The sequence below is a fragment of the Colius striatus genome, chromosome 25 (genome assembly GCF_028858725.1).
Source record: "Colius striatus isolate bColStr4 chromosome 25, bColStr4.1.hap1, whole genome shotgun sequence".
In the NCBI taxonomy this organism is placed as follows: domain Eukaryota; kingdom Metazoa; phylum Chordata; class Aves; order Coliiformes; family Coliidae; genus Colius; species Colius striatus.
This window is the reverse complement of record NC_084783.1, coordinates 3,112,021-3,129,550: the sequence shown is the minus strand read 5'-3', so window position 1 is coordinate 3,129,550 and position 17,530 is coordinate 3,112,021. Positions and strand designations below refer to the sequence as shown.

The following is a 17,530-nucleotide window of genomic DNA, read 5'->3' as shown; positions in this document are numbered from 1 at the left end:
CTGCCTCGCTCAGTCCCTGCCCCACAGCTCAGCCCCTGCCCCGCTCAGCCCCTGCCCCACAGCTCAGCCCCTGCCCCATAGCGCAGCCCCTGCCTCGCTCAGCCCCTGCCCCACAGCTCAGCCCCTGCTCTGCAGCTCAACCCCTGCCCCACAGCTCAGCCCCTGCCCCACAGCTCAGCCCCTGCCCCATAGCGCAGCCCCTGCCTCGCTCAGCCCCTGCCCCACAGCTCAGCCCCTGCCCCATAGCGCAGCCCCTGCCTCGCTCAGTCCCTGCCCCACAGCTCAGCCCCTGCCCCATAGCGCAGCCCCTGCCTCGCTCAGTCCCTGTCCCACAGCTCAGCCCCTGCCCCATAGCGCAGCCCCTGCCTCGCTCAGCCCCTGCCCCACAGCTCAGCCCCTGCTCCGCAGCTCAGCCCCTGCCCCACAGCTCAGCCCCTGCCCCACAGCGCAGCCCCTGCCCCACAGCGCAGCCCCTGCCCCATAGCGCAGCTCCTGCCTCGCCCAGCCCCTGCCCCACAGCTCAGCCCCTGCCCCATAGCACAGCCCCCTCTTCCCCCTCTGCTCCTCCCCTTCCCCAGGGCGATTCCCTGGACCCTCCCAGCCCCTCTCCCACCCCCCTCAAGCACCCCACACCACCCCCCAGCCCCCTCCCCACAAGCACCCAGAGCCCCACAGCAGCACCCAGCCCACCCCTACCCCCCTCTCCCAGGGTCAGAGGACCCCCCTCCAAGGCCAGCAGCGGGAGCAGTGGGAGCTGTCCTCTCTTTAATGCTCATTTTCAACACATTTATCAAACAGGAACGTGGGGTGCAAGACTAGGGAGAGCGTGCTGGGAGCTGGGGGGGGGAGTGGGAGGATGGGGGAGAGGGTGTGGAGATGGGGGGGGATATCACATCACAGCCCCCCGCTCCCAGCTCACCCTCAACCTTCAAACCCAGCTTCCAGCTAAGAAAAACAATATAGAAAGCACTAAAGGTAAAACATTCAACCCCCCCCCTCCCCAAACACAGTGAACAATACAATCTAAGGTAAAAGCCTCTGTGGCTGCCAACCAAGGCCCAGATAAATATCCCCCCCTACCCCCACCCCCCCTGGACCCCCCCCAGCCAGAACTCTGCTCAGTTTCTTGCTTTTTTCATTTGTTTTCTTCTTTTTCTTACAAAGGCATTAAAAAAAAAGAGCCACTGAGGAGCCTCCTACCAAAGGAGTTAGTGTTTGCCCAAATTTGGGGTGGGAGGGAGCAGATCCTGGTCCCCCCCCCAGCCCCCTCCTTCCTCTCTGCTCACAGAGGTTTGGTTTCCCATCAGCTTTACAGCAACACGATGGATTTTGGGGAGGGTGGGGGGGAGGGGGAAAGGGAAATGCTGGTCCCAGACCCCTTTCCCACCCTGAGCTGGGGAGCAGGATCAGGCCCCCCAGCCCTTGCTCCTTCATTGTCAGCTTGGAGAGACACCCACCCCCCCCCCCATCCCCCCAAGCTGCTGCACATTAATGGGGTTGGGGAGGGGGAAGTGGGGAGACAACACACAGTTGCTTTTGGGATGGGCCTGGGATCTGGCTGTGCCCAGGGAAGGGAGGGGGCACAGTGCCAGGGACAAAGCCCCTGGCTGTAGTGCTGGAGGAGCCCCCCAAGCCCCAGAGTTGCCCCTTGGGGACCCCTCAGGGGTGGTCAAGGTTGTCCCCCCCAAGCTCCATGGCACCCAACCACCCCCCACAACGAGAGCCATGGCTGTGGGTACTGAGGGGGGGACAGTAGTGGCTTGTCCAGGGAAGGGGGAACAACAGCAAACAAGAAAAATTTACCCTGTTAAACAGAGCCCTGGGCTCAGCACCGCTGCTGGATGGGGGCAGGGGGGCACAGATCCTTCCCCCCACCCCTACCCCAAAAGGCAGGGTCACCCCAAGCTCAGCTTGGCCCTCACCCCTCTCCCCAGGACTGTGGTGGGTGCAGAGTGAGGGCAGGAGGTGTGTGAGGGGGTGTGTGGGTGCTGTGGGCTTGGGGGGAGCCTGGGGAGCCCTCACCAGTGCTGGGGGGAGGGAAGGGGAAGGAACAACCCCCAATCCCCCCCTTCAATTGCCCCCTCCCTCCCCTCTGAGCCACAGCAGCCTGATGTCACTGGGCACAGAAGGAGGGAGGGATGGAGCTCACAGAGGAGAGTGAGGGGATGAAGCCCACACCGTGGGCCCAGCTCCACCCCACCTCCTCACCTCAGAACTCCACCTTGCAGGCAGGGAAGGTCTCATCCTGCATGGCCACGGTGCTGTTGCTTCCCAGCACCGTGATGCCCAGCTCCTGCTGCCTCTCGTGGGTCTCCTGGTACCACTCGTGCATCACCAGCGAGTCAAAGGTGGGGATCAAGGTCACCTGTGGGGGACACCCAACGCCACAACGTCACCTCTCCCCGCCACCCCCCTCACCCAGCACCACCAAAGGGCTCCCCAAGGGGGTGTTTACCTGGATGTCAGTGCCCCACTGGTGCTTCCCAGCCAGGAGGGCATCGAGGAGGGACCTGAGGACCCCTTCCTTCAGGTGATCATCACCACTGACCACGTAGCAGAGGGAGCGGACGCGCCGGAAGAATTCCTCATCCACGGTGCGGGCGCTGCAGGAGCCCGGCACGTACGCCAGGTCCACGTAAACGGGGGCACCCTGGGGGGCTGCAGCCTGGGCACCTGCCAAAAACGGGGTGGGCAACACTCAGTAGGAGCACCCAAACCTCCCCAGCAGTGCTGTGGTATTAGGGAGACCACCCATAGCCCCCAACCCAGCCGACCCCGGTACCTGCCGGTGATGCCCTTCCAGCCCCCGCCGGCGCTCGGGCTCCGGTGGCACGGGCAGCCCCTGGGCTGCGGTTGTCCCCAAGCCAAGGGCCCTTCTTGTCCCCAGGGCTCGGCCGAGCTTTGTCCCCAACGCTGGAGGCTCCCCTGGCCTTGGGGGCCGGGTTGGGGGGCCGGGAGGGCTCAGTCTTTGAGGTGCTGAGCGCTGAGCTGCCACGGGCCGCATTCCTCTTCGCCTTCCCCGGCGGCTCCTTCTTGATGCCACGGCTCTCGTCGGTTGGCAGCGCCTCAGGGTCCACCATGCAGATGCCAGGCTGGGCAGGGACGGGGCAGGGGTCCTTCATTGGGGCTGGCAGAGGGTCCCGAGCCTTGGCCACCCCACGGCTGGGCTGTTCCGCGTCGTCGTCTGACTCCAGCCCGTCGGCGAGGAGGGAGGGACAGTCCTCGGCGGCAGGAGGGGCGTCGGAGTCGGACAGGGTGGGCAGCGACTCGCTGACGGAGGTCGGGGGGGTCTCGTGGGCACGGCCCCGCCGCTGCAGCAGCTCCTGGGAGGGGTCACTGTCCGACAGCTCGCGGGGGCTGGCGGCGGCCGAGGGCGACCGCTCGGATTTGGGGTGTTCGAACTCGCAGGGGGACACCAAGCACAGATCCACGTCGTGGGGCGAGTCGGAGCGGCGACCCGGCCGCTGCCCGGCGTCCCCTTCGACCCGTGGCGCTTGGTGACAAGGCCTCAGAGGCAAGGACAAGCCACCTTTGGTGGGCTCCGGCTCCGGCGTAGCCCCCGTGCCCCTGGAGCGCCGGCCGTCCTCCGGCTGCGACTCGCTGACCGGCGGCAGCACCTGCTCGAAGGACACCGACAGCGACTCGTCCACCTCGGTGGAGTGCGGGGAGCCCACCTCGGCGGGCAGCGACGGCGTGGTGACGGTGGGGGACACGTCGGGGACCTCATCTTTGAAAGGGCTGAGGGACAGGCAGCCCGTTTGCTTCTCCTGCGAGGAGCCGGGGCCGTCCTGCGGGGCTCTGCCCGCCGCCCAGGGGTTGTGCTGCCGGGCAGCGCTCGGCTCCTCGCCGCCACCCTCCACCGGGGACTGGTGGAAGGGAGTGTGCCCGGCGCTGGCCGGCCCCGAGCTGGCCGGGGACATCATCTCCAGGGTCTTCTCTTCAGAGCTCCCGCAAGCGTCTTCCCCAGCCTCGGGGCCATGGTTCAACGCCCCGGTTGGGGTCAGGTCGAAGTTGACGCTGCGGTCGCTCTTGGGGGTCTTGGCCAGCGGGGACGGGGGGCAGACGGCTCGCAGGGGGCTGCCCTCCAGGTAACGGAACCTCTGGGGGCTGTCGGGCTCCTCGGGGCCGTTCTCCAGGCAGGACGAGTCCCCGGCGCCTGCAGCTCCCCCGTTCTCCAGCGGGGAGGGCTCCAGTTCGCTCTCTGCAGTGGTGATGCCTTCATCTGTGGATTCCTCCTTCCTCCTCCTCCCCCCAGCCCCCGGGGAGGCGGCTCCGGGGCCCCGCTCCGCCTCGGGCAGCATGTCCTCGGGGGAGGAGGATTTGGAGTTGTCGGAGGTGCCCTGCTCCTTCCTGCCACCCGCCTCCGGGGGGGCTTTGGCCTTGGGCTTCTCTGGCTCCTTCCTGGGGGGGGGTTTCTTGATGCTGCCAGCCCTGGCCGGGGCTTTGCGGGGCTCTGGCACCGATGTTTTCCGGGTCAGGGCCTTGGAAGGAGCCTTGGCCTCGGCCTTGTTCTCCTTCACATCCTTCCGCAGCGTGTCGGCCTTCCCCTCCTTCTTCACCACCTTCAGCTCCTTCTTGGCATCTCCCTTGGCCTCAGCCCCCTCATCCTTCTTCAGAGGCTTCTTCTCCTCTTTTTTCAGGGGCAGAGGCTCCTTCTTCTCCTCTTTTTTGGGGGGCAGAGGCTCCTTCTTGGGCACCGCTTTCTCCTTGCTCTGCTTTGGTTTCACATCCACCTTCAGCTTCTCTCCTGAAGGCTCCAGCTTGGCTCGAGTGTCCTTGGCTTTCTCCTCTTCTGACCCTGCTCTGGTTGTGTCCCCCAGGGATTTTGGCTTCTTGGTCCCTGCCTTCACCTCCTTCCTCTCCACCTTCGCCAGAGCCTTCTCCTTTGGTCCTGCTGCCCCATTGTCCACCAAGCTGAGCTTAGAGGTCGACTTGAGGCTCTCTTTGCTCTCTGCCCTCCTCTGCTTGAGTGGCTTCTCAGCTTGAGGTGTTGACAGGCCCTTCAAGTCATTCTTGGTGACCACTGGGTACTTGAGGAACTCCAGGTGCTTCACCTTCTCCAGCCCCTCCAGGATACGACCCTGAGGGGTGCAGCCAGGGAAAAGGACCCGGATGATCTTCTCGGAGGGACGGACGGGGTGCCAGACGAGCAGGGCACACACAGAGGTGAGGCACTGCAGGGGCAAATCCTGCTCCTTGGGGTAACCATTCCCTGACCACTGCTTCAGCAGGAACTCCAGCTCCTTGGTGCCCTTCACTGGGTTCAGGATGTACATGTCCAACCGACCCACTCCCATCTTCTGGAACAGGACGGTGGGTTCCACACGGGCCCCGCTGTCCCGAGCCAGAGGGTTGGGATGGATTCCCAGCTTCTCCAGGTAGTGCAGGGTCAGAGCAGCCTCATCACAGCTCTTCAGCACTGGGGAGTTGCCCTCAATGTCCTTCAGCTTCTCAGAGGCGTTGAGGAAGACAACGCCAAGCTCGGGGGAGATGAGGTTCTTGGCCCAGTCCCCGTTACCCTGGGAGCTTTGGGATGGATCCTCCTCCAGCTCAGCCAGCTTCCTCTGCAGCAGGCTGTTAACCCCTGGCAGGCTGTCTGTGCCCACGTGGGTCACCAGGATGGAGTCAATACGGTCCAGGTGCCTCACCAGCTTCCAGAAGGATGATTTGGGGTTGGAACCACCGTTGACCAGGACGTTGAAACCGTTGACGGCGAAGAAAGCAGAGTCCCCTCTCCCACCTGGGAAGATATAGCAGCAGGGCTTGGAGAGCTTGAGGAAACCAACCATGGTGGGGGGCTCGAGGAGGTCAAAGGGGGACTGAGGCTCCAGTGACTCTGAGAGGTACTCCATGAACTCCTCCAGCCCCTCCATCTCTGGCAGGATGCAGCCAGGGTTGTAGCGCAGCTCGATGAAGTCCTGGAGGTTGTGATGGTCCAAGCCCGAGTCCTTCCACTCCCCGAAATCAGGGCAGCTGATGGTCAACCTGGCCTTGGCTGAGGGGTCTGCAGAGCTCAGGATCTCCCCTACCTGTGAGGGGATGGGGACAGCCAGGGCTTCAGATGGGAGGAGGCACCCAGGGCCAGTGATGCTACAAGCCCTTGGCAAGCACAGGGCAGCCTGGGGCTCCTACAGCAACATCCCTGTACCCATGGGAGGGGGTGACCCACAATCAGTGAATCATTTGGGTTGGCAAAGCCCCTGAAGCTGCTCCAGTCCCAGCCTTCCCCTCACCCTGCCCAGCCCAGCACTGACCCACAGCCCTCAGCACCTCAGCTCCAGGCCTTTGGGATCCCTCCAGGGCTGGGCACTCCCCCAGCTCCCTGGGCAGCCTGGCACAGGGGCTCACACCCCTCTCAGGGAAACAGTTCTGCCTCAGCTCCAATCCAAACCTCCCCAAGATGCAGCTGATCACCCCCTCGAGCCCCACAGCATGAGGGATGTGCCAGTACACTGCCCAAGGAGCAGACAGTTGCTCTGTTAGCCCAGGCCAGTGCCCATCCCCCTTGTACAGCAGCAACCAGGGCGAGCAGCAGCTCCTTCCTGGGGATCCCCAGCACCCCACCTCCTTGTCAGTGAAGATCTGGATGAAGTCCCTCAGGGAGAAGCAGCCTGTCTGCAGCATCAGCTCCCCAGTCTCCTCCACACAGGGCCCCGCAAACACCAGCAGCTTGTGCTGAGACACGTCTGTGATGAGGTTTCGCAGCTGAGGATGAAGGAAGGGGAGGAGGGATGTGAAAATGTTACAGGGCTCCAGCCCATGCCCCCCCCAATCCTTTGCCAGTGGCTCCTCACAGCCCTCAGCACCTCAGCTCCAGGGCTTTGGGATCCCTCCAGGGCTGGGCACTCCCCCAGCTCCCTGGGCAGCCTGGCACAGGGGCTGACACCCCTCTCAGGGAAACAGTTCTGCCTCAGCTCCAACCTCAACCTCCCCTGGGGCAGCTTGAGACTGTTTCCTCTTCTATCATTAATTACCAGAGAGAAGAGACCAACCCCCAGCTCCCTGCAGCCTCCTGTCAGGGAGTGTCAGAGAGTGCTGCTGTCTCCCTTCAGCCTCCTCTTCTCCAGGCTCAACACCCCCATTCCCTCAGCTGCTCCTCACAGCCCCCCCCAGGCCCCCTCCCCATCTCACCTCATCACACAGGGATTTGTCAGAAGGGTTGAGCAGCACAAGGGTCTCCAGCACATCTCCCCGGTGGTGGAGGGTTCGCTGACCTGTGGGGAGCACAGGCTGGGACCCACCCTCCCCAAAACCATGGGGCTGTGCCCCACTCTGGCCTCACCCCGTGGGGATGGGATGGGACAGGGGGACAGAGCCATTTCCCCTACAGCAGAGGAACAGCCACCATCCCACTGCTGGTCACTGCTGAGCCAAAGGACACATCCCCTACACCCTTCATGGAGGAAAGGGGGAGGAGATCACTCTGGAGAAGCCCCTTCTGTCCTCCCCAAGCCCTGGGTGCTCCTTTCTTACACAGATGGGAGACTCCATCACCTCCCACAATCCCCACCCTCAACCCAGGGTGGGTGACAAGGAGGTGGGGGAGGGACAGAGCAGGGAAGAGGCACCACAGTGGCCTCCAGCATTCCCAGCTCCATCCTCTTTCTCCTTTTTCCACAGCAAACCACAGCCTGGATGGGTGAAGGAAGTGGTGTCTCACGTGGGGGCATCACAGGGCTCAAAGCCACAGCCCCAAGGGCTGGGGGAGGGTGGCAGGAAGGGACTTGCAGAGCTGTGTGAGTCCCTCCCCACTGTCCCCCCTCCTCTCCCCAGAGGTCTGCCCCCCTACTTTTACCTCTCACAATGCTGGAGAAAGTGGCTGAGTGGCGAGACACAAAGAGCTTCAGCTGCTCATCCAGGTTGCAGGAGGAAAGGTCAATGTCCCAGGAGCGGATGCCTTGGGAGAGGGGAGGGGGAGGACACCCCAAAATAATCAGGGAGGGGTGTGAAGCTCAGTTGATCACCCACCAGCCTCATCCCCCCCACAAACACCACAGCACACACATGGTTTATGCAACAAGCAGCACAGGGGGGACCATCCCCCCCTTTTCTCTTACCTCACTCTGAGACACAGCCAGGTTTTTGGGGTGAGATCAAGGCAGGGGGGTCTCCAAACCCAGGGGAGTCCCCAAACCCAAAAGGAGTCTCCAAATCCAGGGGAATCCTCAAACTCAGGAGGGTCCCTAAACCCAGGGAAGGTCCCTAAACCCAGGAGGGTGCTCCTCAAACCCAGGAGGGTCCCCAAGTCCAGGGGGATGCCCTAAACCCAGGGGGACCCTCAAATCCAGGAGGTGTCCCCAAACCTAGGGTGGTCCCTCAAATCCAGGTGGAGGGTCCCAAACCTGAGGTGGTTCCTAAACTCAGAGGGGTCCCTAAACTCAGGAGGGACCCTAAAACCCAGGAGGGGTCCCCAAGCCCAGGGGAATCCTCAAACCCAGGGGGGTCCCTAAACTTGGGTGGGGGGTCCCAAACCCAATGGGGTCTCCAAGTCCAGGAGGGACCCTAAGCCCAGGGGGATCCTCAAACCTAGGAGGGGTCCCCAAACCCAAGTGGAGGGTCCCAAACTCAGGGGGGCATCTCTAAACTCAGGGGGAGCCCTCAAACCCAGGAGGGTCCCAAAACGCAGGGGAGGGTCCCTAAACTCAGAAGGGACCCCAAACCCAAGGGGGGACCCCTGCAGGAGGCTGATGCACCTCAGGAGGTGACTCACCACCAGAGAAGCCGCTGTGCCAACCCCAAGCCGAAGCCCATCCCCTGCGGGCACGTGCCTGGTTGGCACCTCCACAGGAGCGCCAATTAAAGCAATTAACGGTGCCAAATGCCACGTGCTGCGCCGGGGCCGCCTGGGGATGCTCCTCCCCCACCTCCCCCCGCCAAAATAACACCCCCATAACCCTCTGAGGGGGTTGCCAACCCCTCCCCACCCCCAGTGGGCAACCAGCAGGGCTGTGACGGTTGCCCACAACGGCCGGGTGATGGTGCAAGAGCCCGGCACGGGGAGGCTGAGGGGGGTTGCACAAGGGGTTGAGGCTGGGTTTTGGGGGGTGTTGGTTGGTTGGGGGTCCCCATGGTATACCCTCACCCCCCAGCAAGCCTGGCCTTCAGCCCCAGGGCTGAGTGGGGTAAAGTCTCTGAGTGACCAGAGGAAGGGACAGCTTGGGGAGGGGAGCCCAGGGTCTGGGGATGGATCACAGCAGGGAGAGAGGGGGGCAGGGGATTGGGATGGGGGGAGCAGTACTTGGAGGGGCAGATCCTGGGGGGTCTGGGCAGATCCTGGGGGCTTAGGGGGGTAGATCTTTGGGGGTTTGGGGCAGGAAAAGGGGGCAGATCCTGGGGGTCTGGAAGGAGAGATCCTTGGAGGTTTGGGGGGGCAGATACTGGGTGTCTGGGGCAGATCCTGGGGGCTTAGGGGGGGTAGATCTTTGGGGGTTTGGGGAGGAAGATCCTGGGTGTCAGATCTTTGGGGGTTTGGGGCAGGAAAAGGGGGCAGATTCTGGGAGTCTGGAGGGAGAGATCCTTGGAGGTCTAGGGGGGCAGATCCTGGGGGTTTAGGGGGGTCAGATCCTGGGGGTCTGGAGAAGGAGATGGGGAAGATCCTGGGGGTTTAAGGGGGGTAGATCTTTGGGGGCTTGGGGAGGCAGATCCTGTGGGTCAGATCTTTGGGGGTCTGTGGCAGGAAAGGGGGCAGATCCTGGGGGTTTGGGGCAGGAAAAGGGGGCAGATCCTGGGGGGCTGGAGGGAGATATCCTTGGAGGTTTGGGGTGGTAGATTCTGGGGGTGTGGGGCAGATCCTGGGGGTTTAGGAGAGGCAGATCTTGGGGGGTTAGGAAGGGTAGATCTTTGGTGGTTTGGGGAGGCAGATCCTAGGGTTCAGATCTTTGGGAGTTTGGGGCAGGAAAGGGGGCAGATTCTGGGGGTGTGGAGGGAGAGATCCTTGGAGGTTTGGGGGCTCAGATCCTGGGGGGATGAGGTAAGAGAGGGGGAAGAGCCTGGGAACCAGATCCTTGGGGGTCTGGGGCGGGAGATGGGGCAGATCCTGGGGGTCCAGATCCCGGGGGTCTGGGGCAGGAGATGGGGCAGATCCCGGGGGGTTGGGGCGGGAGATGGGGCAGATCCTGGGGGCCTGGGGCGGGAGATGGGGCAGATCCCGGGGGTCTGGGGCGGGAGATGGGGCAGACCCCGGGGGTCTGAGGCGGGAGATGGGGCAGATCCCGGGGGTCTGGGGCGGGAGATGGGGCAGATCCCGGGGGTCTGGGGCGGGAGATGGGGCAGATCCCGGGGGTCTGGGGCGGGAGATGGGGCAGATCCTGGGGGTCTGGGGCCTCAGATGCCGCGGCTGAGGAGCAGCAGAGGGAGCGGAGCAGCCGGTCCCGGGGAGCCGCGGCGCGGGGGCTGCGGGGCTGACCGGGACAGACCCTGGGGACAGGGTCGGGGGTGGCCCCGGCGTGCGCGGAGCAGGACGGAGGCAGCATCGCGCGGGTGGGGGCGCTGTGGGGGGGGTTCGGGGGCAAAGGCCACACGCAACGGCCCGTACCGGGGGTGGGGGGGGGGGCAGCACCGGGACCACCGGCCGCGGGCTCACCTCGCTCCAGCTGCTGCAGCGCGGCGGCCAACAGGCCGGGCCGGTGGCAACCGCCTCCTACGATGGCCAAGAGCGAGTAGCGGCGAGGCCCCGCGGCGGGACCGGCCGGAGGAAGCGGCGCCGGCGCCGGCACCGGCACCGCCCGCCCCTCGCCCTCCGCCGCCGCCGCCGCCATCTTCGGCGCCCCCCGCCCGCCGCGCCGGGCCACGCCCCGAGTGACGTCACGCCGTCAAACCACGCCCACTTATGTCACCGCCAGCCAATGGGGAGCGGCGGCGGGGAAAGAGACAGGAGCGGGGCGAGGAGGCGGGTGGGGGGGTCTTAAAAGGGCAATGGCGGGGTGGGGTCGTGTGGGGTCCGGCCGGGAGCGGGGCGGTGCGGGGCTGAGGGTGGGCGTTGCGGGGAGATGCAGCGGCGGGGGAGGCAGCGTGAGGATGGGGCTGCGCGGTGCGGTGCCGGGATGGGGATGGAGGCGAGGCGCGGGGAGACGCGGTGTCACGCACAGGTTGTGCGGTGCAGTGCGGGGAACGCAGTGCGCTGCGGGACTGAGCAGCCGTGGTCCGGCCTGGGCTGTGCTGTGCAGTGCAGAGCCTGGGACATGTGCAGTGCAGCCAGGCTGCTCCATGCAGCCCCCTCCCCAAAGCGCAGCTCAACGGGAGGAACCCGGGGCTGTGACCGTGAGACCCCCGCAGGGCTCAGCCCGCAGCGCCCTCCCACTCCCGCACCACACATCCCATCCCAGGACGGGGTGGAACCCATCCCTGCCCACCCTGCCTGGCACCCCAGCCCGTGCCCAGCGGCAGAGGGGTGCTGGCACTCCCCAGTCCCCCAGAGAGCAGGCAGCAAGCGTGGATCCAAGTCATTTAATGTGGCCCTGGCCACTCACAGCCCCACGGGCCGGGGCACCAGAGGATGCCAGAGGTGGTGTGGAGGCACAGCCAGGTGGGTCCCAATGCAGGGAGAGGGCTGGAGACCCACGGCTGCCCCTCCACTGCACAGGGCAGGGCTTGAGCCAGCAGCATCCCTGCAGACAGCAGCATCCCCGCTGGGCTCAGTCCTTTAGGAGCACTTGAGGATGAACAAGTTGCAGGTGGTGCCCCGGGGGCAGCTGCAGAGCTTCCCGATCCGTGCTCCCTTCCGCACCGCACACGGCTCCCCGGGCTCACACTGCAGGACAGTCCCCGTCAGCCCCGGGGCTCAGCCAGGCCCCCAACACCCCAACCAGCACCCAACAGCTCCAGCACCAGGGCTGAGCACCCGCCACCCCCGGCCCAGCTGTACCAAGGGCACCCAGCTCAGTCTCTTCTCCAGCGCCGGCAGCTCCCTGCTCCCCAACTTCTCCAGCACCTCCTGCAGCACCTCGACCTGCCACAGACAGCACCGTGTCACCCCCAGCCCCTCCAGGCAGAACATCAACGGTGATGGCTCTGTCTCTCCCTCCCCAACACCCCAGAGATGCCCTGAGATGGCCAGAACCAGTCTCTAAACCGGGATGGTGGGAGCAGGAGCACCCCAAAGTGCCCCACGAGCCACACAGGGGCTGCTGGAGACCCCATCCCCTGCTGACACCACTCCCCTGGCCCCTTACCAGCTCTGTCTCCTCCCGGCTCTCAGATGACCGGAGCCCCGGCACCGGCTCCGCGGTGCCCAGCAGCACGAGGCTGGAGCCAGCCAGGCAGAGCAGGCAGAGCCAGGCAACTCCCATGCTCCCAGTGCTGGATGTGTCCCTGGACGTGTCCCTGGATGTGCCCTGCCTCAGTTGGCTTTATACCCCCCAAGCTCCGCAGCCACCGCCGGGCACCGGGGTGGGCAAACAGGCGCGGTGACGCAGATGGGCAGCGGGTGGGTGGCGGGTGCATGTCCCCCCTCACACCCCACCCTGACCTGGAGCTGAACAGCGGGGGCCACGTCCCCAGGAGATGCATCCCCTGGGACACACGTGCCCCGAGGCAGCGGGCAGCAGCCAGCGGCACCTACGTCAGTGCCACGTCCAACCCGAGCGGCTGGTGGGCACAGAGGCCCCTCCTGGGGCTGAGCCCCCCCCTGTTTCCCAACCTCCCCCCCCCAGAGCTGTGCTGAGGCAGAGGCTGATGCCAATTCCCTGAGCAAACACGGCTTGTGGCGCTGCTGGTGCAGGGTCCCCTGGGGATGGCACAGTCTGGCACATGGGGCTCACCAACAGCTCTATTCCAAACGAGGGTACAGACAGGGGGATGGAAGGGGGTGCTGGAGCTTCCTCTCCATGCCAGGGCTCTGGTGCAGAGTCATTTGGGGCACAGGAAGGTGGTTTCCCCTGGACCCCCACAGGAGAACCCCTCCAAAACCAAGGGGGGAGCAGGAACACAGTGCTGCCCAACAACCCCTCTGCCACGGCATGGGGGGGTTGGATCTGTCTGGAAGGGAGCAGACATGGGTGAGCAGGGGGTAAGGGGTGATGGGGTACCCTAGTCACCTCCCCACAGCCACACCAAGTCCCCCAGGGGGTCCTCCAGCCCCACAGCATCCCCATGGAGTCCCTTTGTACTCCCCGGCCCTCCAGGTCCCCAGGAGATGCCCCAGCCCTGTGGGATCCTCCCTGTCCCACAACCTTCCCAGGTGCCACCTTGCCACCCCTCCCAGCAGGGTGGTGATGCCAGAGCAAGGCTCTTCCAGGGGTGGGGGTCCTGGCCCCAGAGTGTCCCCAAACCCACTTGCCCCCTTAGCTACACGAGGGCTTCTGCTGCCTCCATCCTGGTGCCAGGGGGGGCTCAGTAGCCTCCACTTGGCCTTGCCAGAGGCCCTAGGACACAGAGGAGTGGGGGGCCCATGAGGGGGTACCCTTTCCTTCCCCTCCCCCATCCCACTCACCCCTTGCACCCCATCATACCATGTAGAGGCCAGTGTGGTACCTGCTCATGTACCAGCCCATCAGCATCACGTCCAAGGTGTCCTCCTCCTCCTCTTCATCCCACGGGATGGGTAGCAGGGCTGGGGGCCACAGGGTGGACAACATCTGCCAGCAGCACCCACAGCCCCTTAGGGAGGGAGGTGCAGAGTGTCCCTAAGGCTGGCACTCACCCTGAGGGGGCCAGGAGCTGCTGGGCATCCACTCACCCTTCCTCCTCCTCATACCTGGGGGTCTCCCATGATGAAGGAGGGCTTTCACCCCCCAGGGTGTCACTTGCCCCCCAGGTCAGTGAGTGCCTGCTCCTTGGTGTCTCTGTAGCCACCAAAGTGCACCAGGCAGGTGCCAGCAGTGTGGTCCTGTGCCCGCAGCCGGGTGGGATACAGCCGGGTGGGATGTGGCCGGGTGGGATACAGCTCCTGCCCCCACACCCCAGCCCGTGCTGCAGGAATCGCCCACCCTCCACTGCGGGGACATGGCGGGGTCCCAGGGGGACAGCGTGGACCCCAAATCCCAGGGTCACTCGCTCACCTGGCGACCTTCCTCCTCCTGCTCCTCGCTGAGCATCACGCTCCACGTGGGGGTCTCGGAGCCGCTGTCCGACCGCTTCCCCCCCGCGGAGCCCCGAGGGAGGGGGCTGCGGCGGGAGCGGAGCGAGGCAGCCCCCGGGGCAGCCGCTTTCCCCGAGGACGAGCTCCTCTCCCGGGCACGCAGACCCCCGTGCTGCCGCCGCTCCGGTCGCCGGGCGACTCCAAGCCCCGGTTGGGTGACCCCCGGCGCGGTCCCGGTGCCACCGGCAGCCCCCGGCCGTGTCCCGCACGTGGCCGCTGGCTCCGCCCCCTCCCGCTAGCCCCGCCCCCTCCCTCTGGCCACGCCCCCTTCGCGCGCTGCCCTCTGGGTACTGTAGTCCCCGCCCCCTCGCTTTGCCTACATTTCCCAGAGGCCATTGCGCGGGGCGGGACGGCAGAGCGCCCCCTGGTGGTGGGGCGGTGTACCGGGGGGGCACGCGAGGGGGCTCCGTGGGACGGCGGGGTCGGGGGCTACCGGGGGGAGGGGGCAGCGCCGCCGAGCCCACGGCAGCGCAGGGACACGGGGCACGGCCGAGCCGCGGGGACACGCGCGGTGGTTGCGGGGAGCGGGGCACGGGAGGACGCGCGGGGGTGGCGGCAGCAGCGCGGGCGTGTGCGGCCGGGAGGGGGCAGCCGCCGCCCGCCACCGGCACCAGCGCGTGTCCCCGTGTCCCCTGTCCCGGAGCCCCTGAGTACACGGTGCACGGACAGAGCTTCCCCGGCTCCCCCGCTGCACGGTGCCGCCCGCGGTCCTTGGGCAGACCCCCTGGTGCACGCACCGAATGCACGGTGCAGACCCTCGACCCACGGACCGACTCTGTCCCGTTACACACCCCGGCGTGGAACGACCCCCGGTGCAGCCTCTGGTCCGCGCACCGACCCCCGCTCCCCTCCCGGTGCACACACTGACCGACCCTCGCTCCCCTCCCGGTGCACACACTGACCGACCCCCGCTCCCTCTGGTGCAGCCCCCCGTGCACAAACTAACCCCCCCCCAATTCGGTGCAGCCCCCGGTGCACACACCGACCCCCCCAATTCGGTGCAGCCCCCCTGTGCACAAACCAACCCCCCTCAATTCGGTGCAGCCCCCCGTGCACACACCGACCCCCCCCCATTTCGGTGCAGCCCCCCGTGCACAGACCGACCCCCCCCAGTTCAGTGCAGCCCCCCGTGCACAGACCGACCCCCCCCAGCTCAGTGCAGCCCCCCGTGCACAGACCGGCCCCGGGGCGGGGGGGGGGGGGATTTCCCTCCGCCCCCCCCGGCACGTGCTCCTCCCCACGTGGGTCCCGCCGGTGACGTCCAATCAGCGCGGAGCCCGCCCGTCCCTTTGTGCCGGGGCAGCCAATGGGAGCCGCGGGGGCGCCGCGCGACGCCCCGCCCCCTACCGCAGGCTACAAAAGGCCGCGCCGGGAGCGCCGCGAGCTCAGAGCGATCGTGAAGCAGCGGCGGCGGCGGACGGAGGGAGCGGATAAAGCTGATATCGCTGATATCGCTGCTATCGCGACAGCCCCGCGGCTTTCAGCGCCGCCACTCTCGGGATTACCGTTTTTGGGATTTGCCTTTCTCCTGACGGACCTACTGGGCGCCCGCCCCGGATTATAATTGCAGCATGACCTTGGAGGAGCTGGTGCCTTGCGATAGCAGCAAGTAAGTGCGGCAGCCCCCGGGGCTTGGGAGGGAGGTGAGGGCTGGGTTGGGGGATGTCGTTGCTATCGTCGTTGTCGTATTTGTCGCCTGTGTTGCTTACCGGGTCTCTTCTCCTCCCGTCCCCGCAGGATGCAGGCGGTGGGCGAGGCGGTGGAGCGGGTGCTGGTGGCAGCGCAGCGGCAGGATCGGCTGACAGTGGGGGTCTACGAGTCTGCCAAGCTGATGAATGTGTGAGTATCTCGGGCAGGGGGCACTCGGGGTTGAGGGATGGGGGCCGCGCGGGGTGGGGGGCCGGGCAACAACAACAGCAGCAGCAGCATGGTTGGCGTGGTGGGAGTCTAACCCTGGCCATTTGCCAAGCGTTTGTGCGTTGGGGTCGGGGGGAGTCTGTCCCCCATTTCTCAGCTGCACGTGGGGAGGTGACCGCGGTGACACGGGGTTTCAGTGCCACTCTGGGTGTCATAGCACTGGGGTGTGGGGAGAAGTCCCACCATCCAGAGACGGGGAAGGCGGGGGGGAACCCCCACACACTCCCTCCCTGCTCATTCTCTTTGCTCTAACACGGTGTGTGCTTGCAGGGACCCCGACAGCGTGGTGCTGTGCCTTCTGGCCACTGATGAGGAGGACGAAGGTGACATCGCCCTGCAGATTCACTTCACCCTCATCCAGGCTTTCTGCTGCGACAACGACATTCACATCCTGCGCCTGTCGGGGATGCAGCGCTTGGCCACCATCCTGGGCGAGCCTGAGCCTGGTGCTGAGCCCCGCGACCTCCACTGCCTCTTAGTCACGGTGAGTGGGACGGTGATGCACGGCCACGCTCAGCCCCGTGAGTCACGGGCACCGCGCCGGGGCTGGGGAGGGGAGGCGGTGGAGGTGGGAGGGGAAGGTTTGGGGTACACTCAGGGCCCTGTGTTGGGGTGACAGTGGCGCTAACCTCGTGCTTGTGCTCCTCAGAACTCCCACACGGATGCCTGGAAGAGCCAAGGCTTGGCAGAGGTGGCGAGTTACTGTGCTGAGAGCCGAGACCGAAACCAGTGGGTGCCCTACGTGTGTCTGCAGGAGCGCTGAGCCCATCCTGCCCCATCCCCAGCTCTGCACCTGAAGGAGGAAGAGGAATCAAAACCAAAAAACACCCCATAAAACGGCAGGAAAAGGAAGGAGAAAACGGCCAGTTCGAAAAAAAAAGACACCCAAACCAACACAGACCCAAACACCCACCGATATTTTCCTTTTGCTTTTGAACCGGAGAGGAGGGAGCAGCAGCCCGGCCACAGCGGCGGGCGTGGGAAGGAGCAGAGCCGCGGCCGTGCCGGTGGGACGCTGGCCAGAGCACACCGGAGCCGTGCCGAGGAGTTTGTGGTGGTCGTGGGAACACGCCGAGGAGCCCCGGGCCGGGCGCTGGGAGGAGCCTGAGACTGCTCTGCTTTTCGTCTTTGGCCTCGGTGGCTTGAGGATGGCGAAGGGACGGAGTTTTGTGAACAAACTGCTTTTCTTTTCCAGGGGACCGATTTTTTTCCCCCCCTTTACCCCCTGGCAGTCATGGACCTGCACTGCCACCCCTTGTTTTTTGCACTCGAGCCCCCTGGAGACCCTGAGTTGAATCTGGGCCAGAGTCTGTTCTTATACTGATGGAGGAAAAAAATACTTCTTTGCAATAAAATGTCTGATGTCACAGGTGTTGCCTTTGTCAGCTCCACCACAGCCCTTCCCAAGGGGGGTTGGGATAGAGGGGAGAGGGCCCTTGGGCACCCCCAGCTGCCCTTGGCCACAGGCTCTGCTCCCTTGGGGGTGGGGGGAGGGATGGGGTTGGGCAGAAGGAGGAAAAACCCCCTGCTTTGCCA

At 65.4% G+C, this 17,530-nt stretch overlaps 3 protein-coding genes across 3 annotated transcripts; 1 reads left to right on the top strand and 2 right to left on the bottom strand.

Moving 5' to 3' along the window:
* Positions 1 to 755: 755 nt before the first annotated feature.
* On the bottom strand, positions 756 to 10,736 carry MAP1S (microtubule associated protein 1S). Its single transcript, XM_062015029.1, has 7 exons — positions 10,583 to 10,736; positions 7,796 to 7,897; positions 7,132 to 7,214; positions 6,565 to 6,705; positions 2,783 to 6,029; positions 2,456 to 2,673; positions 756 to 2,365 (listed from the first exon to the last, which is right to left on the bottom strand). The coding sequence occupies exons 4-7, from the start codon at positions 6,622 to 6,624 to the stop codon at positions 2,210 to 2,212; spliced, it is 3,681 nt and encodes a 1,226-aa protein (XP_061871013.1). The 5' UTR covers positions 6,625 to 6,705; positions 7,132 to 7,214; positions 7,796 to 7,897; positions 10,583 to 10,736; the 3' UTR covers positions 756 to 2,209.
* Positions 10,737 to 11,641: 905 nt separating this feature from the next.
* LOC133627840 (cocaine- and amphetamine-regulated transcript protein-like) lies at positions 11,642 to 12,287 on the bottom strand. Its single transcript, XM_062015151.1, has 3 exons — positions 12,171 to 12,287; positions 11,864 to 11,947; positions 11,642 to 11,749 (listed from the first exon to the last, which is right to left on the bottom strand). Exons 1-3 carry the CDS (start codon positions 12,285 to 12,287, stop codon positions 11,642 to 11,644), a joined length of 309 nt encoding a protein of 102 aa, XP_061871135.1.
* Positions 12,288 to 15,477: 3,190 nt separating this feature from the next.
* Positions 15,478 to 17,361, top strand: GADD45B (growth arrest and DNA damage inducible beta). Its single transcript, XM_062015145.1, has 4 exons — positions 15,478 to 15,686; positions 15,815 to 15,916; positions 16,265 to 16,478; positions 16,644 to 17,361. The coding sequence occupies exons 1-4, from the start codon at positions 15,649 to 15,651 to the stop codon at positions 16,755 to 16,757; spliced, it is 468 nt and encodes a 155-aa protein (XP_061871129.1). The 5' UTR covers positions 15,478 to 15,648; the 3' UTR covers positions 16,758 to 17,361.
* Positions 17,362 to 17,530: the final 169 nt, after the last annotated feature.